This window comes from Gadus macrocephalus, chromosome 14 (genome assembly GCF_031168955.1).
Source record: "Gadus macrocephalus chromosome 14, ASM3116895v1".
In the NCBI taxonomy this organism is placed as follows: Eukaryota; Metazoa; Chordata; class Actinopteri; order Gadiformes; family Gadidae; genus Gadus; species Gadus macrocephalus.
The window spans coordinates 24,112,323-24,138,327 of record NC_082395.1 but is presented as its reverse complement, the minus strand read 5'-3'; the positions used below and the strand labels follow the sequence as shown (position 1 = coordinate 24,138,327).

At 45.9% G+C, this 26,005-nt stretch overlaps 1 protein-coding gene across 3 annotated transcripts in view; it reads left to right on the top strand.

Annotated features, from left to right (window-relative positions):
• zgc:123258 (uncharacterized protein LOC641502 homolog) overlaps positions 1 to 26,005 on the top strand; it is a 31,558-nt gene that overhangs the window by 737 nt on the left and 4,816 nt on the right. For 2 of the 3 annotated variants that reach the window (XM_060072282.1, XM_060072281.1), the window contains exons 2-11: positions 20,258 to 20,368; positions 20,665 to 20,859; positions 22,015 to 22,104; positions 22,765 to 22,901; positions 23,413 to 23,570; positions 24,051 to 24,147; positions 24,388 to 24,489; positions 24,612 to 24,693; positions 24,815 to 24,889; positions 25,946 to 26,002. In XM_060072282.1, the coding sequence (XP_059928265.1) occupies positions 20,258 to 20,368; positions 20,665 to 20,859; positions 22,015 to 22,104; positions 22,765 to 22,901; positions 23,413 to 23,570; positions 24,051 to 24,147; positions 24,388 to 24,489; positions 24,612 to 24,693; positions 24,815 to 24,889; positions 25,946 to 26,002 (1,104 nt within the window). Of the gene's footprint in view, positions 1 to 18,894; positions 18,947 to 20,257; positions 20,369 to 20,664; positions 20,860 to 22,014; positions 22,105 to 22,764; positions 22,902 to 23,412; positions 23,571 to 24,050; positions 24,148 to 24,387; positions 24,490 to 24,611; positions 24,694 to 24,814; positions 24,890 to 25,945; positions 26,003 to 26,005 lie in introns of all 3 variants that reach the window. The other variant, XM_060072283.1, reaches the window with a different exon arrangement.

Here is a 26,005-nt window from a genome sequence, read left to right as displayed (position 1 = left end):
AACATCAAGAAACATGACAGGTTAAAAACATGACAACAATAGAAACATGACAACATAAAGTAACAGAAAGATAACAGAGAAACAACATGACAAGAAACATGGACAACATAAAGAAACATGACATGGGGGGTATTCCATCAACCAAGCTAAAGGCAAAGCCGGGGTTATTTCGCTTATCCTCGCTACTTTAAGCTAGAGTAGCGTTCCATCAACGTGACTTAATGGAATCTCCGCTAAGTAACCATGGCCATTTATCCGACCAAATTAACCTGGGCCTCGTTTCCCAAAAGCGTTGTTAGCCTAAGTGGATCGTGAAGTGCGTCGTAAGGGCATCGTAGAGTTTTCACCGCGTTTCCCGAAATCATCGTTGGTAACGAACGTCGTGAAAACGCTCGTAACTAACGAGTACTCCAGGGGTACTCGTAGGTACTCGTAGGACGCCTCGTTTCCACATACGTATATTCTCGTATGCGATCCAACCGTCTCCGACCGAAAGTCCATTCATTCCTACGTGATTCTCCGTAATGTCCGTTTTTCCTCCGAGACTCCTCCCCTCCGTAAAATTTCTGTCCGGTATGTCCGTAATATACGTTCAAAAAATTTAACTTTCGCCGTCGTTTTACGGAGATACCGTATGGAAGTTTTTATGTTTTTCACGAAACATGTAAGTACCTGGCAGGCCAAACTCCTCGCCGATCTCTTTCCAAGCCTGGTTGGTTTTGTTTTTATCTCTGTTTATGTCGATCCTCATGTTCCAAAGTACCGTTCTCCTAAAAACGGCCATTATCATACGCTCCCCCATCTTTTGTCCGTAAATAAATTCATGTCCGTACGTAGGGTTAACCCTACGCCTCGTTTCCACATATGTTTTTCGTATCCGTGCTTCCGTAAATTTACGGAAGGAGTCGCTAGTGTTTTACGTACGGGCATGAATTTATTTACGGACAAAAGATGTTAGGAGGAAACCGATGGATTGCTTACTCCGGGTAGAAAATGAGTCCTTAGCCCAAGTGAAGGAGTTCAAGTAGGCTACCTCGGGGTCTTGTTCGCGAGTGAGGGTACTATGGAGCGTGAGATTGGCCGGAGAATCGGAGCAGCGGGGGCGGTATTGCGTTCGCTTTACCGCACCGTTGTAACGAAACGAGAGCTGAGCCGCAAGGCAAAGCTCTCGATCTACCGGTCGATCTTCGTTCCTATCCTCACCTATGGTCATGAGGGCTGGGTGATGACCGAAAGGACGAGATCGCGGGTACAAGCGGCCGAGATGAGTTTTCTCAGAAGGGTGGCTGGCGTCTCCCTTAGGGATAGGGTGAGAAGCTCAGCCATCCGTGAGGAACTCGGATTAGAGCCGCTGCTCCTTTACTTAGAAAGGAGTCAGCTGAGGTGGTTCGGGCATCTGGTAAGGATGCCCACTGGGCGCCTTCCTTGGGAGGTGTTTCAGGCACGTCCAGTGGGGAGGAGACCTCGGGGAAGACCCAGGACTAGGTGGAGAGATTATATCTCAACACTGGCATGGGAACGCCTCGGGATCCCCCCGTCAGAGTTGGTCAATGTGGCCCGGGAAAGGGAAGTCTGGGGCCCCCTGCTTGAGCTGCTCCCCCCGCGACCCGACCCCGGATAAGCGGACGAAAATGAGATGAGACAAAAGATGTGGGAGCGTATGATGGTATCTCCGTAAAACGACGGCGAAAGTTAAATTTTTTTAACGTATATTACGGACATACCGGACAGAAATTGTACGGAGGGGAGGAGTCTCGGAGGAAAAACTGACATTACGGAGAATCACATAGGAATGAATGGACTTTCGGTCGGAGACGGTTGGATCGCATACGAGAATGTACGTATGTGGAAACGAGGCGTAACCCTAACCCTTTACGGACAAAAGATGGGGGAGCGTATGATAATGGCCGTTTTTAGGAGACCGGTACTTTGGAACATGAGGATCGACAGATAAAAACAAAACCAACCAGGCTTGGAAAGAGATCGGCGAGGAGTTTGGCCTGCCAGGTACTTACATGTTTTGTGAAAAACATAAAAACTTTCATACGGTATCTCCGTAAAACGACGGCGAAAGTTAAATTTTTTGAACGTATATTACGGACATACCGGACAGAAATTTTACGGAGGGGAGGAGTCTCGGAGGAAAAACGGACATTACGGAGAATCACATAGGAATGAATGGACTTTCGGTCGGAGACGGTTGGATCGCATACGAGAATGTACGTATGTGGAAACGAGGCGTAAGAGCATCGTTAGCCTACTATAGCCTCAGTGGCGTCACCATCGGACATTCCGTGTATTGGATGCGTTTTATTAAAACGCATTGCGCCTTTATGTTCTTAGTTTGGTGATTAATAAAGATTATTTATTAATTTATTAATAAAGATGTTAAAATGGCCAAAATAAAACGGGACAGTCCAGAAAATGTTTGCGCAGGCAGGGCACTCAAAATGTGTCAGAGAAAGTGGGGGGATTTGTGCAGACTGTGACATAGGCTACTCATAAAACATAGTCTAAAATAACCCCAAAAATTAAAAATTAAACAAAATAATGAATGAAAGAAATGAAAGAAAAAAAATAATGAATGAAAGAAATGAAAAAAAAATTAAAGGCAAAAGGAGCAGTAAGTGGAAAAACGGTCTGTCTAGTTATATTATATATGTATGTAACTTTTATAGTTATTATATATATATATATATATATATATAAAAAAAAAAAAAAGACAGAATCAATTCGTGGCGCTCGATGTTGATTCTGTGGCGCATTGCGCCTTTATGTTCTTAGTTTGGTGATTAATAAAGATTATTTATTAATTTATTAATAAAGATGTTAAAATGGCCAAAATAAAACGGGACAGTCCAGAAAATGTTTGCGCAGGCAGGGCACTCAAAATGTGTCAGAGAAAGTGGGGGGATTTGTGCAGACTGTGACATAGGCTACTCATAAAACATAGTCTAAAATAACCCCAAAAATTAAAAATTAAACAAAATAATGAATGAAAGAAATGAATGAAAAAAAATAATGAATGAAAGAAATGAAAAAAAAATTAAAGGCAAAAGGAGCAGTAAGTGGAAAAACGGTCTGTCTAGTTATATTATATATGTATGTAACTTTTATAGTTATTATATATATATATATATATATATATATATATATATATAAAAAAAAAAAAAAAAAAAAAAGACAGAATCAATTCGTGGCGCTCGATGTTGATTCTGTGGCGCCACGCCACACAATGGTCTATGTATGGGAAACACTGAGATGAAATGAGACGGAGAGGTAATAAAGTCTGTCGGCACGAGGACCTTGGATTTATTAAGTAAAGTGGCAACGGTTATACAGAGTCATAAAGCGTGAGAGATCAAATATGTCTAAGTCCCTAATCAGCGCTGATGGTTCGTCCAGAGCTTCACCTCCGTGGAAGGTCTGCTTCAGAAGAAGATCAAGAGTCCCAGTGTGATACAGTCTTATGCTGTATCCTCCTCTCGATGAGGTGTGTGCGTTTGAGGTGTGTGTGGTTCTGTGTGTTTTTGCTTGACCTTGGCTCTCAGGCCCTAGTATATCCATGTGTATCTCTTGTGTTCCTCCTAACGGGGGAGAGCTCCTTTGTGTCACCTGTGTGATAAATTAATGTGGCTCTCCCGTTCTTGAGGATGACTGGTGCATTATCTGAGTGTCTACCATTTGCCTGCTTGGGAAATGGGGCCTTGGCTCTGGCCTTGACCTGACTATATTATCATGTTTGTGTTATGTGTTAAAAGTTGACTATATTGTAATGTGACTGCCATGTGATGTGCTCATCAGGCTAGGGTAGGAGTTAGCTATATTTGTAATGTACATGTGATGTACTCAGCAGGTTATTTTTCCCAACAGCAGGCAAAAGGCTGGGATATGGTGGCAGTGTTTCCCGCAGGATTCTTTTTTCAGCAGCGGTGGTGTGCTCCCCGATCCCTCTAGGGGGGTCCGGGGGCATGCACCCCCGGCCGAAATGTTTTTGTACCCTTTACATTGGAATGCATGAATCTGGTGCACTTTGAGAGGAGAATATGCACTTAAATCCTATTCAAACAGTCCTGTGTATTACTGTAGATGGGATTATTGGTGTTGTAACTTCGCCTTTTGTGTCTTCATTTACAGATTTTTATATTTTTGTATAGTAATATTTAAACAAAAAATGCCACAACGCAAATATAATTTGCACAATTTATTTACAGATTTTTGCCTAATGCTTAAACACTAAACATGGTTGCTATGCCCAAAGCATAACTGTTTTTTACATAAGACACTTTGTTCAAAAATGAAATCTCCTGCAACAATGGGCAAAACACATCTTTTTAAATTATAAACCTAACAAAAATTTGAAAAGAACACAGACTCACACACATGAAAAAAAATAAATAAAGCTAATTGAATACCAATCAGTGTGAGCCTTAGCACTACAAATAGACCTCAGGTGAGCTCAGCTCCTTTGTGAGACAGTGAGAGTCAGGGGAAGAGGACAAGAGAGCCATGATAAGCTTGTTATTGCTTAAAACACTTCTTCTTAGTCTTGGGAGTCAAAAAGTGATGAGAAAATTATAAAATAAATATAAGTTATACATAATAGAAACTATTCATGATCTTTTAAGAAGTCCTTAGGTTTTTTTCCTGCATTTATGCTAATGACCACATGCTTACAGGCGATTAGCATAAATCCCTAACTAAAATACGCGATGAAAACGGATTTTATATGGCAATAAAGAACAACATCGGATCTAACAGTATGGATTCATTTTTCAAAGTTCCCGAAAATACCTAGGCTATAAATTCCTGACTGGATATATTAAGCTCCTGTAAAGGCTATGAGTGATCCCAAAAAGAGCGACAACACGCACACACACACATAGGCCTACACACACACACACATAGGCCTACACACACACACACACACACACTCTTGGGCTCTTGTCAGGTAAGTAAGGCGGTCGTATAATCAGTATTGGAGCCGGTATGATTGAAGGAGGGCCGGCCCTCGCACGCCGAAATGTGGACCGGTAAATAAAATGATTGGGCTTAGAGGGTTTTTAACACTGGTGGTCATGTAGCGACACATTTTAGCAACTCTCTCTCTCTCTCTCTCTCTCTGTCTCTCTGTCTCTCTGTCTCTCTGTCTGTCTGTCTGTCTGTCTGTCTGTCTGTCTGTCTGTCTGTCTGTCTGTCTGTCTGTCTGTCTGTCTGTCTGTCTGTCTGTCTGTCTGTCTGTCTCTTTCCTTCTTTCTTCGATCTTCCGCTTCACTCGCTACTGCTAGAATCAATGTAACTTTGCAACCGTGTAGGGTAGCCTACTGCCAACAACTGCCACACTCGCTGTGTATTTTTCTTCTTTAATGTTGGTTACGTGACGATGTGCCGCGTGCTGCGCAATTGACGTTACGCGCTGTACATTTTCTAAAAGGAGCTACGTAAAAAAATATATAATAAATTAGGAGAAGGATTTTTATTGCAGCGGCGGAGAAAATTCAGCAGCGGCGGGGAAACACTGGGTGGGGTTTGGTCACGTTGACGGGGATGGGGGGGGGGGGGGGGGGGGGGGTTAAAAAAACCGCGATCACTCTTCGGCGTGATTCCAAACCAGCAGCGTAATCCGGGTGGCGGTCCCAAAACGGATCTTCCTCGTCCTCGTCCTCGTCCGGTTCACCCAACGCCACCCGAGCCTTGGCTGCAATGTTGTGCAACATTGCTGTCACGCAGATCACAGCGCACGACTTGGCTGGCGCAAACTGGAGCCCTCCGCCGGACTTGTGGAGGCATCGGAAGCGCAACTTCCACCTGCCGATCGTGCGCTCGACAATGCACCGGGCCAGACGGTGGGCTTCGTTGTACTGTTCCTCGTGGACGTCTCCCGGGTTAGCCACTGGGGTGAACAGGTGTGGCCTAAGCGGATAGCCACTGTCTCCGAGGAGCCGCCACTCTCCCCTGGAGGCTGCAGCCAGCCGTCCGATGGAGGACTCGCGGAACACGAAGGAGTCGTGAGTGCTTCCAGGCCATCTCGCTACGACATCCAGGATGATGCCCTGATGGTCGCACACCACCTGGCAGTTGACAGCGGCATATCCCTTCCGACAGATGTAGACGTGGCCATCAACGTGGGGCGTGAGAATTGGAATCAAAGTTCCATCCACGACTCCGGCCACTTGTGGGATGACCGAAACGACCGAAAAATTTTCTCTTGGGTCGCACCCATCTCGTCTCTGCTGTGGAAAAGGACGTGTCGCGGTACGAGACGAAGGAGGCTGTATGTCACTGCCTGGACCGATCTGCACACTGACGCCTTGCACAGGCCCTGGCCATCTCCTACCACCTGCAGGAAGCTCCCTGTGGCGTAGAATCGGAGGGCGGCCAAGAGCTGCACTTGCGGTGTGAGCGCAAAGCTCCTCCTTGTAGCACGTCTGAGGTCTTGCCTGATCGCCCCAAGCAGCTGTCTGATGGCCTCCTTGGGCAGCCTGTAGTGCTGTATGACTGCCGCGTCAGTGTAGACCTCGAGGGGGTCAAAGTTGTCCCGGATTCGGGCATTGATCGCAACAAGGCGACTCCGGGGACGTCTCTCTCTCTCTCTCTCTCTCTCTCTCTCTCTCTCTCTCTCTCTCTCTCTCTCTCTTGCGCACGGAGCACTAGCACACGCTGTCTCCTAGCCACTATTTGCTTCATAAATCAGCCCATTAAGATAAATGTAGCTGTCACACAAGCTATTTTAATTTTTTTGTCATATGGAATTATTTCAGGGGGGAAAATGCCGTGAAAGGATTCAGGATTAGGACTGATATATGTTGGCTTAAGCCTAATCAATTGTGTTTTAAAGGTCCCATGACATGCTATTTTATGTATTCTTTAATATAGGTATTAGTGGGCAACTAACACAGTATTCAAAGACGTTCCCTAAATTCAGCCGTGGTGCAGAGTTACAGCCACTCCGAGCCAGTCGCACATTGAGCTTCCCCCAAATGCGCTGTTTCGGTGGGCGTGTCAAGGAGGAGGGTGGGGGTGTGGCCCTGAGCAGCTTGCAGCCACCATGCGCTCTGTTTACAGTGGATGTATCGCATTGGCGAGCCGCACACAGCCTTTAGCCGTGTTCTGTAAATATTCTAGAACACACGGGAGTCCTGGAGCTCTATATCTAAATATTATCATATAGCCTACACAGATATCTATATCATATAATATATATTATCATGGCCAAAAGCTGTGTTAGCCGATATTATGAATCTCAAACGACCGCGTTGGGTTCTCCGACGTTCCTGGTTCTTCAACGTCCACATCAATGTGAATACACACACTGTAACGCAAGTGTTTCTTGTCGGTTCTTTGACGTGTCTTGTATTTCCACAACGAGACTGTCGTGGGGGTTATCTGAGCCATGGTTGAGAAGGAATTGGGGGAAAGGAACTTTGATTTGACTCGCTGAAGTACATGAACTGCGACATGCCGCCGGTTGCCGCGAGGCACCATCGCCCGGCAGCGGGCAGCGGGCAGCCGGCAGCAGGCAGCGCGCGGTTCAGTCGACTTCAGGTTGATGTGAAAGTGGAAGAACCAGAGACGTCGCAGAACCCGACAAAGTCGTTTGTGATTCATAATATCGTCTGGAGGCGCACACAATATGTTATATGATATAGATATCTATGTATATGATATTATTTAGATATAGAGCTCCAGGACTGTAACGCAAGTGTTGTACACTTCCTTGTTATTTGGATAACCGTTCTGCTGTTGGTGTGATGGCGCATAACACGTCGGACTCTCGTATCTGGTATTTCTACAACAAGACTCGTATTGGGGGTTATCTCAGCCAAGGTTGAGAATGAATTGGGGGGAAGGAACTTTGGCTTTGACTCCCTCAAGAACATGAACCACGACATGGAGGAGAAAGGGATTGTTGGTGGCGAATGTCTCCCGCTTGAGCCCCGCTGAGGGACCACCGCCGGAGGCGGAGGTGCATAAGCGCTGCCCGGCAAAGATCCCTTTCTCCTCCTTGTCGTGGTTCATGTTCTTGAGGGAGTCAAAGCCAAAGTTCCTTCCCCCCAATTCATTCTCAACCTTGGCTGAGATAACCCCCAATACGAGTCTCGTTGTAGAAATACCAGATACGAGAGTCCGACGCGTTATGCGCCATCACACCAACAGCAGAACGGTTATCCAAATAACAAGGAAGTGTACAACACTTGCGTTACAGTCCTGGAGCTCTATATCTAAATAATATCATATAATACATAGATATCTATATCATATAACATATTGTGTGCGCCTCCAGACGATATTATGAATCACAAACGACTTTGTCGGGTTCTGCGACGTCTCTGGTTCTTCCACTTTCACATCAACCTGAAGTCGACTGAACCGCGCGCTGCCTGCGGCCGGCTGCCCGCTGCCGGGCGATGGTGCCTCGCGGCAACTGGCGGCATGTCGCAGTTCATGTACTTCAGCGAGTCAAACCAAAGTTCCTTTCCCCCAATTCCTTCTCAACCATGGCTTAGATAACCCCCACGACAGTTTTTAATATTTGTTAAATATTGTTCATCTACTTGTTCTTACTTGTTCTACTTTTTTACTATTTGTTAAATATTGTTTTTTATATTGAAGTTCAATAAATGTTCCTTTAAAAAAAAAATATATATATATATATATATATCGGCTCAAGAAAATCGGTATCGGCGTATCGGCTAAGGCTGATGAAAAAATATTGGTATCGTATCGGCCCTAAAAAATCGGTATCGGTCGATCCCTAATTTACGCCATTGATTAATAATATCTTGACCATTAAATAAATGCCTTAAATAAATGCCGAATCTGTATCTCTCATAAAGAATATCGTCAGACAATGCCAAGGGATCGGTTCTGTCCCGAAAAACCCTCTGTCTCCGGAGAGACGCCTGTACGATAAGTGCGCCGAGGTCCATGGGAACACCCACAAATGGTGACGCCATTTTTGGAGGAGGGGCTAGGAAGCTGCGCACGCCGATATAAGTAGCCGATCTCCGGGTAGACTCGCTGAAAAGCTGCTCCCGACCAAGTTTGGTTGCGAGCGTAAGTCACCATGGTGATACAGCGACGCTTAAAGAGATCGACTTTCATGCTACAGCTAACCCAGGCTTTCAGCTCAACATACCTCGCTAACCCTCTAATCGAGCTTCGTAGTACAGGCCCCTGGATTGGGCTTCGCGGGTTTGTTTACCGGCGTTGCTATTGTTACCGGTCTTGCGTGTTCCAACGGTTTATTAGGTGTCTAATAAATCACTGTCTAATCAATACTTCATTCACTGCATCTTCCGTGGTTATTACAATATTATGAATAGACTGCTCTGTAAAAAAATAAATAATAATAATTATACCAGATACATTTTCAGTCGCACCGGTGCGCCCAAATAAAATATTTGGTCGCACTACCCCGAATTCTAGGCGCATGTGCGCCCAAATTAGGCGCACTCTGGAGCCCTGGGGCGTTGCTATGGTTTCCGGTCTTTTGTGTTCCAACGGTTTATTAGGTAGGACCATCTAATAAATCTCTGTCTAATCAATACTTCATTTTGTTTATGTCAGTTGAATTTTGTTACAAGATGAATGCAATTGAGCACGGTTAGTATTGCAAAAGGCACAAGCTCTTACTTGACTGTTTTCAGTCTGTGTTTTTAGTTTTATGGCACATAATGATGGCATTTGGGCTTAAAAAGCCAAACATATTTTTTTTCTAGACCAATTGTTTCTTTCCATGGTGCAGCTTGTACAATGGCAGCTTGCACACGGCTCTTCAAGACTCGATTAAATCTTTCTACAGCTCCATTAGACGCTGGGTGATACACAGACACGTTGATCTGTCTTATGTTGCGGTCTTTGAAGAATGTGGAAAGAGCAGTGGAAATCAGTTGAGGCCCATTGTCAGTCACTACACATTCAGGGTATAACGACTGAAGATGTTAGTGAGGAATCCAATCATGACCTCACTGGTAATTGATGCTGTAAAAGCCACTTCAGGCCATTTGGAATAGTAGTCAGTAAGAGCAATGGCATACCTACAGTTGAGTGGTGGTTAGTGAGGTCCCCCCTTCACTTTAGGCGTCTTTGAGTGTTATTAATTATTATTATTCTTCATGTTTAACCTCTGTTTTCCTTTTATTCCTAGTCTGTTTTACATAGTTTTGAATGATGACTATATGCTCTGTAAGGTGACCTTGGGTGTCTTGAAAGGCGCCTCTAAATTAAATGTATTATTATTATTATTATTATTATTACAGTTCCATGGAGCTGTCTCGAACGGTCCTATTATGTCCAGACCTATCTTGGTCCATGGTGCTTCAGGCAAAGGTACTGGCTGTAGTGGTGCGGCGAAAGTCTTTGCCGTGCGGTCCAGGCTTTGGCATAGCGTGCAGGCTGAGATGTTAGACTGAGCAAGGGCATCCAATCCAGGGAACCAATACAACTCGAGCAGGCGTTGTTTAGTTCGTACTATGCCCTGGTGGTTCTCATGTGCCAGCACAACTAATGTCTGCGTGAAGACGGCGCCTACGCCATAGTCAGAGGCGTCCGTAGAAACGATGCTTGGCAGGGCAGGGTCATACAAGGCCAATGATGGGCTGTCCACCAACAGCTGTTTCAACTCCCTGAAACACTTGTCAGCCGCATCAGTCCATTTGAAGTCTGAGTCACTGCGATGGATGGCACGCAGTGGCTCAATCACAGTTGCATAGTTGGTTATGAATTTGTTGTACCATGAAAGCATGCCCAGAAATGAATGTAAGGTGCCCAGAGCTGTAGCGATGCGTCGATGACGTCGACGCGTCAACGTCAAAAATTCGTCGACGTCAAATTTCTCCGTCGACGATTTTCGACGGAGAAATGGACGAAAGTCACAATAAAGGAAAATGTCCGCGCACGAAATCATCAAAGGTATGGAAATACTTCAAGTTAAGTCCTAAACGGAAAGGTGTTGTGATTTGCACTCTTTGCCAAATGGAGTTGGCATATCACAAGAGCACGACAGCAATGTTGGAGCATCTCAAACGAGAAAGTATCTCGTGCGCATGAGAAAGTATCTCGTGCGCACGAGAAAGTATCTCATGAGCATGGGGAAACATCGTGCGCATATCACTGGCTGTGTGTGTGTGTGTGTGTGTGTGTGTGTGTGTGTGTGTGTGTGTGTGTGTGTGTGTGTGTGTGTGTGTGTGTGTGTGTGTGTGTGTGTGTGTGTGTGTGTGTGTGTGTGTGTGTTGTCAGCGAGTAGGTGGACGAGCGAGCGTGTCAGTCTAGTGAAGTCATGAACGAGTCCGGTTGTGTGTAACGCCCCGTGCCCACTACCTCCGTCAGTTGTCCGTTGCCCATTGACTTTGAATGGGGACGGTCGCGCAATGCATTGTGGATCCGTCCGTTGACTTGGAGCATTCGCCACCGTCAAAAAGTTGAAAAATGTTCAACTTTTTCGGCCACGACGGATCCGTCATCCAATCAGATCGCGTATGCAAATGTAAGCACTGTGACGCGACTCGGGCTCTGACGATACTGGAAAGCGGGAAAGCGGGTAATCTTGCCTCGCAACAAGCAGGAAGAAGCGGGAAGAACCCGGCGAACCGATTTAATTGGCTGACGGATGCATCTGCAAAGACTACTCCCCCATCCGTCAGCCACGCCTTCCCACGTCCGTTGACTGACGGTGCAGTGGGCACGAGGCGTAACGCCCCGTGCCCACTACCTCCGTCAGTTGTCCGTTGCCCATTGACTTTGAATGGGGACGGTCGCGCAATGCATTGTGGATCCGTCCGTTGACTTGGAGCGTTCGCCACCGTCAAAAAGTTGAAAAATGTTCAACTTTTTCGGCCGCGACGGATCCGTCATCCAATCAGATCGCGTATGCAAATTTAAGCACTGTGACGCGACTCGGGCTCTGACGATACTGGAAAGCGGGAAAGCGGGTCATCTTGCCTCGCAACAAGCAGGAAGAAGCGGGAAGAACCCGGCGAAGCGATTTGATTGGCTGACGGTTGCCTCTGCAAAGACTACTCCCCCATCCGTCAGCCACGCCTTCCCATGTCCGTTGACTGATGGTGCAGTGGGCACGAGGCATAAGAATAAAATACCCAGCCTGTCAAGAATCGGTGTCCGCTTCATTCCATCATATTCCGACCTATAACACCCCGTGCCCACTGCCTCCGTCAGTTGTCCGTTGCCCATTGACTTTGCATGGGGACGGACGCGCAATGCATTGTGGATCCGTCCGTTCAGTTGGAGCGTTCGCCACCGTCAGAAAGTTGAAAAATGTTCAACTTTTTCGGCAGCGACGGTTCCGTCATCCAATCAGATCGCGTATGCAAATTTAAGCACTGTGACGCGACTCGGGCTCTGACGATACTGGAAAGCGGGAAAGCGGGTAATCTTGCCTCGCAACAAGCAGGAAGAAGCGGGAAGAACCCGGCGAAGCGATTTGATTGGCTGACGGATGTCTCTGCAAAGACTACTCCCCCATCCGTCAGCCACGCCTTCCCACGTCCGTTGACTGACGGTGCAGTGGGCACGAGGCGTAAGCAGACTCACTGTCGGTCAAAGTGAAGGGTCATGCCCCCGAGAGCGCATCGGACCTGGAGGGAACGTATCACCTGTGCTCCTCGGTCTGGGAGCCGACAGCAGGAAAGATGTAACTAACCATCTCGTAGTTGGAGGCGGAGCGCAAGAGAGTATGCGCACACATTTTTTTCATGTCCCTTTACGGGTTCCGTATTAAATAAAGTATATTATTAAGAATTTTTTGGTATTTATTTGAGATACATTATGGTTTTTATTAATCGAGCAACAGAAAAAAAAAAAAAAACGTCCAATTGGTCATTAGTTTAGTCGACTAATCGATAAAATAATCGCCCGATTAATCGTTTGATAAATAATCGTTTACCCCCAGCCTGCATCGTGTGGTGGAGTTGCCTGTGCAATTGCTTTAACATGTTCTGTATCCGGCTCGATGCCTTGTGTGGACACTAAATGACAGAAAAAGCGCAGACTGGACTGTCTGAACTGGCACTTTTTTTAGGGTTGATCCGTATGGATCACGGGTAACCCGTGAACCGTTGCACCACTAGTTATAAATGCAGTCAAATCCCTACTATCGGGATGCAGAGGAAGTTGATGATAGGCTCTTTCAAGGTCAATTGTTGAAAACATGATTGATCCGGCAAGAGTAGAAAGCAGTTCATCCATATGTGGTAGAGGATGACTGTCCACCACTATGGCTTTATTTGGTTCTCTGAGGTCAACACACATTCTTATGCCACCTGTTTTCTTCTGTATCTCGACGATGGGTGAAACTCAGGGTGATGCGTCAATCCGTTCAATCACCCCAGCAGAGGACAATCTGTTCAATTCATCAGACACATCAGATCCGACAGCAAAGGCAAGGCAAGGCAAGGCACTTTTATTTATATAGCACATTTCATGCCAATGGCAACCCAAAGTGCTTTACACAAGCAAAGGGCAGACGTCGTAGCTTTTGGCGAACAGTTATGGCAGACTCAGAGACCATGACTGACTGCATGACTGGGCTGGAAGCAGGAGCGTTACAGGCAGGTGAGGCAGAAAGCACCTTGTCACCTTCAATATGCTGCTGAAGTGCAGTTATCAAATCCATGCTCATTAGTGGAGTCCCAGTCTCTGTTACATAAAAGTTCACCTTACAGTACTCACTGTTCTGTAGCAGGCATGCACCCCAGCACTTTGATTGGAGTTTGGGAGTATGTCACAAGACAAGCTGCAGGCGGCTGTAGAGGCACTCCCTCAAAGTATTCCTCCACTATGCAATTTGGCAAAACTGACACTGAGGCTCCCGTATCCACTGTAAGTTGAACTGTCTTTTGCAATGTCCCAGCATGAATGTCCACAGTGCATTGTAGTTTTGCTGGTGACACTGACTGTTGCAGCAATAGCAGAGTGTATTCCGGTATTTCCACTTGACGCACGCTATGAGTCTGTGTAGCAGACCTACACACGCGCGCAAAATATCCCTTCTTGTTGCAGGTTTTACACGTGACTGTAATCGCAGGGCATTCCGGTGCATTAGCCAAATGCTTGTCGGATCAACAACGAAAACATGGGCGGTGTAACTGGCTCATGTTTTGGCTCATTCTACCGCCAGTGTAACTGGCGGTAAAATGACTTGCAGATGAGCCTGAACGTGCATTCCTGTATGGCTGTCTACTAGGGATGGGCACGAGTAGTAAATTCCAAACTCGAGTGATCGAAGGAATTCCTCGAGGATCAATCGAGTACTCGTTTAATCTAATCTATTTTTAGAATGCAACGCATCTGCAGCAGGAATAGGCCTGATGATGAACGGCAATATTACCAACCAAACATGTAATGCTTATTCTCCATCAAAACAGTCAGTTATCAGAGTATTCATTATTTATTTTTGCAAATGTTCAAAACACTTTTTCCTTACAAAAATAAATATGCGTCTCACAATTTAAATCACGTCGAACCAAGGCCTGTAACAGTTTTAAAAAAAAAAACGAAACAAGTAGCCTAACCATTGCATATAATTTAAAGCTGCAAATAAAACGGCAGCAAATGGACTATGGAAATACTCAGCGTTGTGATCTTCTCTACACGGCCGGGATTAAAGCTGCGTCTTGCGGCGGTGAAAATAGCCGACACACTTGGTTGCTGCGGGTCTGCTTTCCCGAACTCACCGTTGTGTTTCAGGAGCATATGTTGCCGTATAGTACTTTCTGGTAGCTCGATTGGCATATTTTACATTTCACCTTATGATCTCCTATTTCTTTAAAGTATTTCAATTCTGCGCTTTGCTTTAACCGCCATCTCTTAACTTTTTGAATTCTGACGTGCCTGCACACGGCACGGAACGCACCACACAGAAATGGATACATTTCATTTGCTTTGTGCCAACGGCATGCGTTAGTGACGCCGACAGAAAATGTATACATTTGCTTCAGAAAACTTTGTTTGTGTGTGTATATGCAAACTCGAGTTTGCCTGTCCACCAACCGAGTTCATTTGTAACGAGGAGTACTCGAGTAATCGATTCCTCACGCCCATCCCTACTGTCTACTCTTCCCTTTTCCTTGAACTTGGACTGCATGTACAGGAAAGCTACTTTTAACACTGGTCAGACTCCATCTGACTAGCAATAGTGGTAGCCTGCTCCAGTGTTAACCTTTCTTTTAGCAATAGTCTTTCTCGGATACGTGGATTTGCAACATGTTCCACTAGCTGGTCACGTATCATGTCATCACAGCTAGCAAATTCACAAGTAGCAACTAACCTTCGCAAAGCAGTCACGTACTGAATGATTGATTCATCCGCTAGCTGGACTCGTTTTCTAAATATGTGTCGTTCGACGACATCGTTTACCTTTGGCGTGAAGTAGCCATGCAGGACAGCTATCGCAGTTGCCAGTCTCCGGCAATGTGTAAAATATTCTTTGTCCCTCTGTTCCTAAGCAGTCAAGCAAAAGGGCACTCAGTCCAGTTTAGTCCATCCACATCAGGGATGGGCAACTTTCATGATAAAGAGGGCCACATTTTTCATCATAACCATCGGAGGGCCACATGACTGCACACTTCAACTAAACGTGAGCTGAGAGAAGCTACACAATTTTGAATTTGGTAGATATGATTTCCTGTATTCTGGTGCATTTTGGGGATGGCCACTACCTAAAAAATCATCCAGAATCATAACCTATGTACGGTATGTTAATTGAACCAACATACATTCATTTCATGTTTTCCATGCTCAAACAGCCACATGAATGGTCAGTATTTTTATCAGTGCAAAGGGCTCACATACATCATCATTCAATGAAGTCAAAAAACTGAAAAACAGTGGCCCAACATTAAGTGCAACAACTCAATGAACTCAAACCCAACAAGCAGTTGTAGTAGTTGTAGTGGCGACTTAAGTGGATATCTTTAATGACTGATATCGCTTCTAAGCAAACTAGACGCATGGGTTTGCCTTCGAATTCTATGAATTCTTCTCATCTTTCTTGACCGAGTTTTCTGTAACTCGATCAAAAACGCGTTTGGGGATATGTCTCCCACACCGAACCTCCCACAGTCAAAACCTTCATATCCACAGGTTCACGGTAGCGTTTTGAACACATGCTCCGCGTTGTGCCGGCGAAATGCACATTTCTTGGACCCCTGCATAACTGCTTGCAGTTCTAGTTATTATTCTTTTTTTTATTTATTTTTTTATTTTTTTATTATGTGCGGGCCTGACTGAGTGAGGATGCGGGCCGCACTGAGTGAGGAGGCGGGCCGCATGCGGCCCGTGGGCCGCCAGTTGCCCATCCCTGATCCACATCGATGACCAAGCAGTAGTTCTTGAACATTTGTTCCCAAACCTTGAATGGAACGGCGGGCTCCCCCGGCGCAGGCAGAAAAAAATCCAGGAAAGGCGCTGTAGCAGTCATATTGAAACAATAAAATGCATCAAAAAAAATCTGTAGTGCAAAAGTAACGTGAGTAAGTTCCTCGTTGCCAATTTGTTATGTTGCAAGTAGTAATAAGCACAGGAGACGACATACGTTCAAGTGTAATTATATTGAAGGTAAGCACGTAGCACAGTACTGTAGGTCTAACTCCCTAGCCTATCTCTACATGTGTTTTCTACTTCTTCTCTAGTACCACAACACACTACATAACAGTAGAGCCACCTAGTGATGTAGTGTATCAGGTAGTGGACACAACAGCGAGTGCTTTATGTTTTATTTTTTTCTACATCACAATTGCTGCTTTAATGAACTATTGTTTTTACCTATCATTACGAGTCTTGTTTCGTCTCTTAGGGAACTTTCACAATGGTGCTGCTGCTGCTTGTTTATGGCTGGTTCACTTCAGACTACACAATTTCAGCCCGATTTTGCCCCGATTCGTTCGTCGCAGACAAATTAGAAATAAAAAATAATTAAATAATAACTAGGTTAATTTATTGACAAGACAAGCGGGAAACTCACAAAATATATTTTTAGCCAGCCGACAGGCTTTTTGTCAGGACGCGGAACATGCAACTCAAAATTGGGATGACATTATAGCTATTCCGCGCATCTCTACTAACTAGACTTCACTGCACTACGCTGAGGACTGCCATCATAATGCCTAGTATAGGAACTCGGAATCCATTATTTACACTTTGTTGCTGCGTTGATGCTGCATTAAACACGACCAAAGTTCTACAGTCAAATCCAAAAGTCATCTATAATGATGATTGCGATGATGATTAGGATATGACGATGATGACAATGAAGAAGGTTTTATGATGATTCAGTGTTAACTTTGCAGTGACGACGCAATATTTGGATCACAACGGTGCTGCAGCGCGCCACTTCCTATTGGTGCGAGGCGCGGCAATTTACGCGCGTGAAATGCGCACACCGGCGCGTGGCCGGCTTGATGATGAGGTGTCACGCGCTGATGAAGTGTCACATAGGTGTTCGACACATGCATGCGCATTAGCCTCCCCCTCACCACTGGAATCATTCCTGTGTAACACCTGTTCCACCGAATTCTGCGAACCACCGAAAAGTGTGACCCCAGGGGGCGCTGTTGCAGACTTTGAAGCGTAGACAGGCATGTCAAAAACATGGGTGTAACGATACATCGATGTAGATCGATACATCGATTGATTGGCGAACGATCCAACTGCATCGATGCAACGGCCAAAAATCGATGCATATCGCAGTATTACACCCTTTTATTATTATATATCTCCTTTCGCGGGTGTTTGTGAAACTATTTCTGCGCAAAGCGCCAAGCCGCTCGTATCCATTCACCGGTTAAACGAGTCAACAGCGAGCACATGTGTGAGCGCGAGGATGTCTAGTTTCGGTTTGTGTTGCCAGATTGGGCATATGTCCCGTTTCTCCAGCCTAACGTGATTAAAAGTAGCCAAATCGGGCTGGAAAATGTGCCCAATCTGGCAACACGGACGGCTTATCTTAACAGCCAAGATGATTCCGAGGGATGTTTTGTTTTTAGAAGAAAACTATCCGATTCCACACAGATAGGTTGGGAATGGTCTACGTTCAAAATGAAAGATCATTACAGGCTCTTTAATTTAAGCCATAAAAAACCTTTGGCACTTAAATGCAATTATGTGGCACTTTATTATTTGTATTAAAAATGGATTTTTTTGTTTTAAATATCCGGAAGAGCAAAGAAATAAAATGATGAAATTATAATTAAGTTGATGTGAGTTGATGTGATTGTAAGAGGTTGTGTTAAATGGGCATATGATATAGTCTCATATCGATCGCATGCCCCTGAATCGAAATCGTATCGCGGCAGACTTTTGATATCGGCAAATATCGTATCGTTGTCCAATGAATCGATATAATATCGTATCGTGATGAAACCAGAGATTTACACCCCTAAAAACATAAGATCTCCCCCCAACCAATTACCTTATTATTAAAGGTGCTTAATAAATACATTTGATTGATCTGGTTAGCATTTTACAGACCCATACAATGGATAGGGCGTTTAGTACGGTCCTTCACCGTTGCTTCTTTACCCATAAAAAGCTACAGCAGTGTTAAATTACGATGATTACCCTTGTTGCATACCTAACAACCAATTTTTTTTTCATATTGTTGATGCATGATTGTGGACTATATGGAAATAGTACAATTCCAAGTCTTCTGGAAATGTTTTTGGTTGCTGTGTCATAATTCAACTTAATTTTTAATATATTGTTGCTTAAGGCACACTCATTGACGAGAAAATGTCAAACTGGCAATGCATGTTGAAAAGGTTGCTGACCCCTGATCAAGACCAAGCTCTCCGCAATAGCCGTGTGTCAATGCCCAGCCTCTGCGTTTGAATGATACTGAATTAATGGAATGTTGCATTTTTTATGTTTACACCACAGATTCTAGAGAAGAGAGTGCGCGCCAATCAGTAGTCACGTTTCCATCTAAAAGGTGATGCGAATCTTTAGAAAGTCTGCAAAAAGGAAATTCGAATTAGGTGCGTTTCCATCAAGTGGTTGGAGCGAAAAACTACACACATTCCAGGGCTTGTAATATCTATGGCCCGACCGATTTATCGGCCTGCCGATTTTATCGGCCTGCCGATTTAATCGGCCGATTATAGCCTTTTTGAAAATAATCGGCATCGGCCAAAAAGACGCCGATTACAACAGATTATTATTTTTAATTTTTTTTTTTTTTTTATAAATGGTATTGCGATTAGTATCCTGCAGATTGCGCTCCTACTCGCCTTGCTAACTAACAACTTTAGCTGGAGTAAAAAAGAGGAGATTGAATTTTACCGTACAACATGAAAGCACACTCGCTCAGGCAGCTGCGCGCTCACCTCACCAATGTACACAAGACGCGTTGTTTGAGCATGTTGTGCCTGTTTTTCTTTAGGTCCCAGGCCATGTTAATTTCTTATACTGTAGACTCTAACGGTGAGACCATACTGCTCAGCACGCACGTGTTAGTCACTGCTCACGAGCGCAGCACATTGGGAGTTAGTTATTTATTTTACATTGCACTCATTTTTGACTGTAAATGTATTCTAAAACACTCAAAGATTCTGCATTCAATTCACATATTCGTCAAAAGTGTTTAAAGTATATTCAAGGTATCAAAAACTACGTTTTATATGTTTTTTTTTTTTTTTTTTTTTAATCGGCCGATTAAATCGTAATCGTAATTTTTCTCTGAAAATAATCGGCATCGGCACTCAAAAATCAATATCGGTCGGGCCCTAGTAATATCCTTTCGATAACATCCTCTCCGTTGATGGAACGGCTTTAGCCTCAAGTGGAAGTTGGCGTTAGTTCTAACCGGGCTTAATCAACTAAGCGCCGCCTTCGTTAACGACTTTGATGGAATGCCCCTATGTTAAAAACATGACAACAATGTAACATGACAACAGTAGAAACATGAGAGGAAACATGACAACATGAGCGGAAACATGACAACATGAGAGGAAACATGACAACAGGTTCACCTCAAAGTGAAAGTAACTGTAGATTTACCCCTCACTGGTTCAGTAGTTAAACTACGGGTTCTTAAACAAGGTGTCTCTCTACGGTTCAGTAGTGAACCGAGGGTCTAATAGAGAACAACACCCTACTGGCTCTATTCTACTTTCACTTCAGTTTGCCACTCAACTCCGCTGCTATGCGGAGCACCACAGACATGAAATCGATTGAAATGGCTATTTATAATTATATAAAGCATTGACTTCTCAATAATGACTGCACGTATTTATCCTCATAGATGAACTGTCAGGAGGCGATCTTGCACCTTTCCTATGGAGGCGTTCAGAAGGAGTACTGCCTGGTGTACAATCAGAGCTGGACGCCTCTGGCCAGAAGTCTGGACCAAGCTGTGAGTAGAACCTCAACGTGACTCTTAGTACTAACCGGTGTTCATAACCTCTCTTAGTACTGACCCGTGTTCATAACCTCTCTTAGTACTGACCCGTGTTCATAACCTCTCTTAGTACTGACCCGTGTTCATAACCTCTCTTAGTACTGACCCGTGTTCATATCCATTCTTACTACTGACCCGTGTTCATAACCACTCTCTGATCCGTGTTCATAACCACTCTCTGACCCGTGTTCATTACCACTCTTAGTACTGACCCGTGTTCATAACTACCACTCCCCCTGCTCTCTGGTCAGATTCTGTTCCCGCTGCTGAACCTGAGCACCACCACGCTGTGTGACCCGTCCTCCGTCCCCCCGGGGACCAGCCCCGCCCTGTTGAACGGGAGTGCTCTGGTGGTGCGGAGCGGAGAGTGTAACATCAGCCGTAAAGCCTTGGTGGCCCAGCGCCTGGGGGCTGGGGCCCTGCTGGTGGCCAGCCGCAGCTACCTGGTAGGATGGGATCATTGGATCAGAGGTGTAGATTGGGATGCCTGGATTACAGACCGTGAACCACTTGTTATCCGTAGAAACTGCATTGGAACCTGTATTGGTAGAAGTACACACACCTCATAAGGCAAAGGGGAAAGTCCCCTCGATGATGGAAGCTTACTTCCAGACCTTTCACCTTAAAATGTGTGTAGAACATGGAGACATTTTTATATAAATAAGAACATTAGGGAGGAGGATTGCTGGATGATACTTTCTGTACCTCCAGGCCCATGTGAAAGTCTTAACCAACTCATCCTCTGCGTTCCCCTTCAGAGCCGACTAGGGGTGTAACGATACACGTATTTGTACCGAACCGTCACGGTACAGGCACTTACGTGTGTGGTTACAGAGGTGGACCGCGGTTCGTGAATGCGGTGTCCATAGCGTTAATATGGTGAATGTAAAGGCTTGTTTTGCGATGCAGAATTTAAAACTTGTGGTCGGAGTTCCCCCCGGACCGTTTAGCCAAAGTATACTACTCCGACCCAGTAATCCGACTCCGTAAATACGGAGACCCCTCGAGCATTCGCAATGCGCCGCCCGAACGATCTTATATGTTGACTACAAACCATGTAAGCAGTGTTGTAAATAAACTCCCAAAGCTTTTCAAATCTTATTTGGTGTTTTATTGGTCCTTAATGTTCAAAGTAAACAATGTACAAAGTAAATAAGATGCAAAGTTAAACCGGAGAAGTGATTCCGGAAATGATTTTGTTAAAGGACCAATCACAGCCCTTGCTGTCTCCGTTGCGTCGATGGATAGTTAAAAAATATTGGATGTGCACGAAAGCTACGCAGAGGGGCTACGGAGAGCGCATTCCGTGTCTACGTACAGCACTTTAACATGTGACCCAGCTCACGACACTATTTCAACAGCACATGTCTGTGAATTCATAAATGCAAATGCCACAACCAAGTTTATTGGTGTTTTCATTGCTGATGATGTACGGCCATTCTCCGTTGTTGACAAACAAGCAGTTTCTAAAAAAAATTGCCCTTAACTATGAACCGTACCGTCCTGTACCGTGAATTCAAAACCGAGGTACGTACCGAACCATGACTTTTGTGTACCGTCACACCCCTAGTGCCGACTGTAGTGTTCATGATTTTCCTCAGGTCACTCCATCAGCCAACGAGTCGGAATACGCCAAGGTCCACATTCCTCTGGCCCTCATGAGGTACATAGACCTCCTGGACACCAAGCAGGTCAGCCTCTTCCAGCCTCACCTCTGCTGCCTCACAGAACCAGGCCAGAGCCTTTAGAGGCCCAGTACCAGGACAGAGCCTTTAGAGGCCCAGTACCAGGACAGAGCCTTTAGAGTCCCAGTACCAGGCCAGAGCCTTTAGGTAGAGTCCCAGTACCAGGCCAGAGCCTTTAGGTAGAGGCCCAGTACCAGGACAGAGCCTTTAGGTAGAGTCCCAGTACCAGGCCAGAGCCTTTAGAGGCCCAGTACCAGGACAGAGCCGCTAGAGGCCCAGTACCAGGACAGAGCCTTTAGGTAGAGTCCCAGTATCAGGCCAGAGCCTTTAGAGGCCCAGTACCAGGACAGAGCCGCTAGAGGCCCAGTACCAGGACAGAGCCTTTAGGTAGAGGCCCAGTACCAGGACAGAGCCTTTAGGTAGAGGCCCAGTACCAGGACAGAGCCTTTAGGTAGAGGCCCAGTACCAGGACGGAGCCTTTAGGTAGAGGCCCAGTACCAGGACAGAGCTGCTAGTGTTTTAAAAAGGACCAGGCCTTACTTTGTAAACCCCTTTGAGGAAGTGGTTCCTCTGGTCTGATGCTGGAGCTGTGTATGTCCAGGCCTTCTTCCTTTGTAAACCCCTTGAGGAGGAGGTACCCCTGACGCTGGGGCTGTATGTGTCCAGGTGTTTGGCGAGGGGCAGGTGCAGGCCCAGATGTTCTCCCCGCCCCAGGCCGCGCTGGACCCCAACATGGCCGTCATGCTGCTGATCGCCGTCTGCACCGTGGCCCTGGGGGGGTACTGGAGCGGCGCCTGTGAGAGGTGGGGCGCCGCTCGTTTACATATGGTGTCATCTCATTTACATACTGGATCATCTCATTTGCATAATGAATCACAGCAGCAGGGAAACCACTGGCCAGAGCGTCAGAAGTGACAGCAGAATCTGATCACAAATGATCCCTACAGTTATCTGGAATGTAATCCAATATAACTGGTGACGACTGTGGCCGTCACCACAGTCGTCCCTTTAATTATCTGAGGGTTTTTCCAGCCTTCCTCCTCAGGACAAACCAAATGGCGCTGTAGGATGGGGTTGCGGGCGGAGGGGTCGTGGGCTCTGAACCTCGGTGCTAAATGGTGAAGAACCAGGGAAGGGCGGTTCCTGAGCCCAGAGGACGTTCTGAACCTGGAGCAGATAAAGGCGAGGTCCTGGAGGCTGAGCTGGGGCCTCTCTGCTCAGACAGAGGCTGAGCTAGGGCCTCTCTGCTCAGACAGAGGCTGAGCTGTGGCCTCTCTGTTCAGACAGAGGCTGAGCTGTGGCCTCTATGTTCAGACAGAGGCTGACGGGCGCTGGGGCCGACGGCGGCGGCGGGGAGGAGAAGGCGGCGGACAGCGGGGATGTGTTCCTGTACTCCCCCCTGAAGGTGGTGGCCTTCGTGGGCATGATGTGCCTGATGCTGGTCCTCATGTACTTCTTCTACACTGTTCTGGGTGAGTGGCCCGTGGTCTGGCTACAGAGGCTGTTGATATGAGCAGTTATTGACGGTCCTCAGAGTGAACTCTGACTAGCAGCATTCAGCGAGCTGCCTCATAGTCTCACAGTCTCAGGGTCTCATTGTCTCATAGTCTCTGCTCCTGTGCAGCCAGAAGCAGAAGGGTTTCATTCATTAGATTGAAGGTGGAACTGAGCCGACCCTCAATTAAAGTGTTACCGGCGTCTTGCTATGTGTTCCCTCTCTCCAGTGTATGTGATACCATTCTTCTCTCCAGTGTATGTGATATGGTTCTTCTCTCTCTAGCGCATGTGATACCGTTCTTCTCGCTCTATTGTATGTGATACGGTTCTTCTCTCTCCAGTGTATGTGATATGGTTCTTCTCTCTCCAGTGAATGTGATATGGTTCTTCTCTCTCCAGTGTATGTGATATGGTTCCTCTCTCCAGTGTATGTGATACCGTTCTTCTCTCTCCAGTGTATGTGTTCATTTCCATCTTCTTCCTTGCCTCGGTCACGGCTTTGTTCAGCTGCTTCGACGCCATCCTAGAGCTTCTGGGCGTCAGCACGGTCAGGTACGGTCTCTCTCAGCTCTCCTCTCTCTCAGTGTCTCTCTCGCTACATGTTTCAATTGTACAGTTCTGTTTAGCGTTAAAGAAATATTTGATCATGGTAATACACAACAAATGTTTTCAGGTTAAGAATTCAATATGAAAACTAGTTTGAGGATGATAGTTTGCTCAAAGGCCTGCTACTCAAGTGATTTCCTGTGTGTGTGTGGGTGTGTGTGCGTGTGTGTGGTTTTGGTTCTCTAGATTTTCGGTTCGCCGCTGGGAGTTCTCCGTGAGGTCTCTCATCTTGGCTGCAGTTTGCATCAGCATTGCTGTGGTCTGGGTTGTCTACAGGAACGAAGACAGGTGCTGTCACACTTCCTCATCATGTCTCTCACACACACACAGATAAAATGACCTCCTATACCTGCTAATCGCGGACCCCCCTGCCCTGGTCCTCCTTATGATGCGGTCTTCTGCTCCTGCAGGTGGATCTGGATCCTTCAGGACCTCCTGGGAATCGCCTTCTGCCTCAACTTCATGAAGACTATCTCACTGTCCAACTTCAAGGTGCCTATCCTGTTCTGAGGCTGATGTACCTGTTGGCTGCCCTCCCACTAGCTTAAAGCTTAATCTCGGTCTCTCTCTCACTCTCTCTTTATCTCTTTCCCATTCGCTCTTAAACCTTCAGATCTGTGTGATTCTGCTGAGCCTCCTCCTCATCTATGACGTCTTCTTCGTCTTCATCACACCCTACCTCACCAAGGTATGTTCCATGTCTGGACCATGAAGGGGACTGGACCATGAAGGGGACTGGGGGAGGACAAAGGAAGGTCTGGACCATGAAGGGGACTGTGGAGGACTATGGAAGGTCTGGCCCATGTGTGGACCATGAAGGGGACTCGGGGGGACTATGGAAGGTCTGGACCATGTGTGGACCATGAAGGGGACAGGGTCAGTCATGACCCTACTGGAGTATTCTTTGCATTCACAAGAGACCATCCGAGCCGTTCAATCTCACAGCTCGAGGCCTGCGGTCTCTTCTGTTTGCTCCACCTCTGGTTCTTCAGTAGAGATTATTCTCGATCTGATTGTGACGTAAAACCACTTCCTCCTGCAGTGTGACCGGTATTGTCTGACTTCATGGTAAAAGGCATGATAGTTGTTTCCTGACTTCGTACTGTGCTCTGTCCTCTTCCAGTCTCCAGGGTCATGAAGTATCGACACATCATACGTTCCCATTCATTCTCTGCTTTGTGATTCTTTGTTGATACGTTTATCAGGGCTTATAAAGAGAGAAGAAAGTCTCTGGTACCTTCTCATTATCCGAGGTGCTACCACTGTGTGTTTGTAGGGGTGTTCATGGGTAAACGTACCATTTTTAGGGGGGGGGGGGAGTTTTGGTAAATACTTTAAATATGTAGCATTACATGGTGAGCTCTGAATTTGTTTATTAAAGACAATTTACATGAGTTTAAGTATAATGTTCTTAGGTTAAGCATTTTATATTTTTCCTGATTTTAACTTGCGGCTAGATTTTGATCAGTAAGCTCCCTGCTGTTTCCTAATGCTGGATTTAATTGATTTCGGATTCTTTAATGGGATTATTTAAATTATTCAATGTCAGCAGCAGAATGTTGCGTTCATAATTCAAAGTGCTCTCATCAGTCAAAGGCACCGAATGGTTCCAAACTAAAGTATGGTGGCGCAACCATGTGGACGCCATGTTTGGACCACTGTGGTCCGTGAGCACGTTTTCCTCTTCTCCTCAAACGAGGAGCATCATGTGTGGTTCTTCACCACAATCTCCCCTTCTCCACAGAACGGGGTCAGCATCATGGTGCAGGTCGCACTCGGACCGGACGCCGCAGGAGAGAAGGTA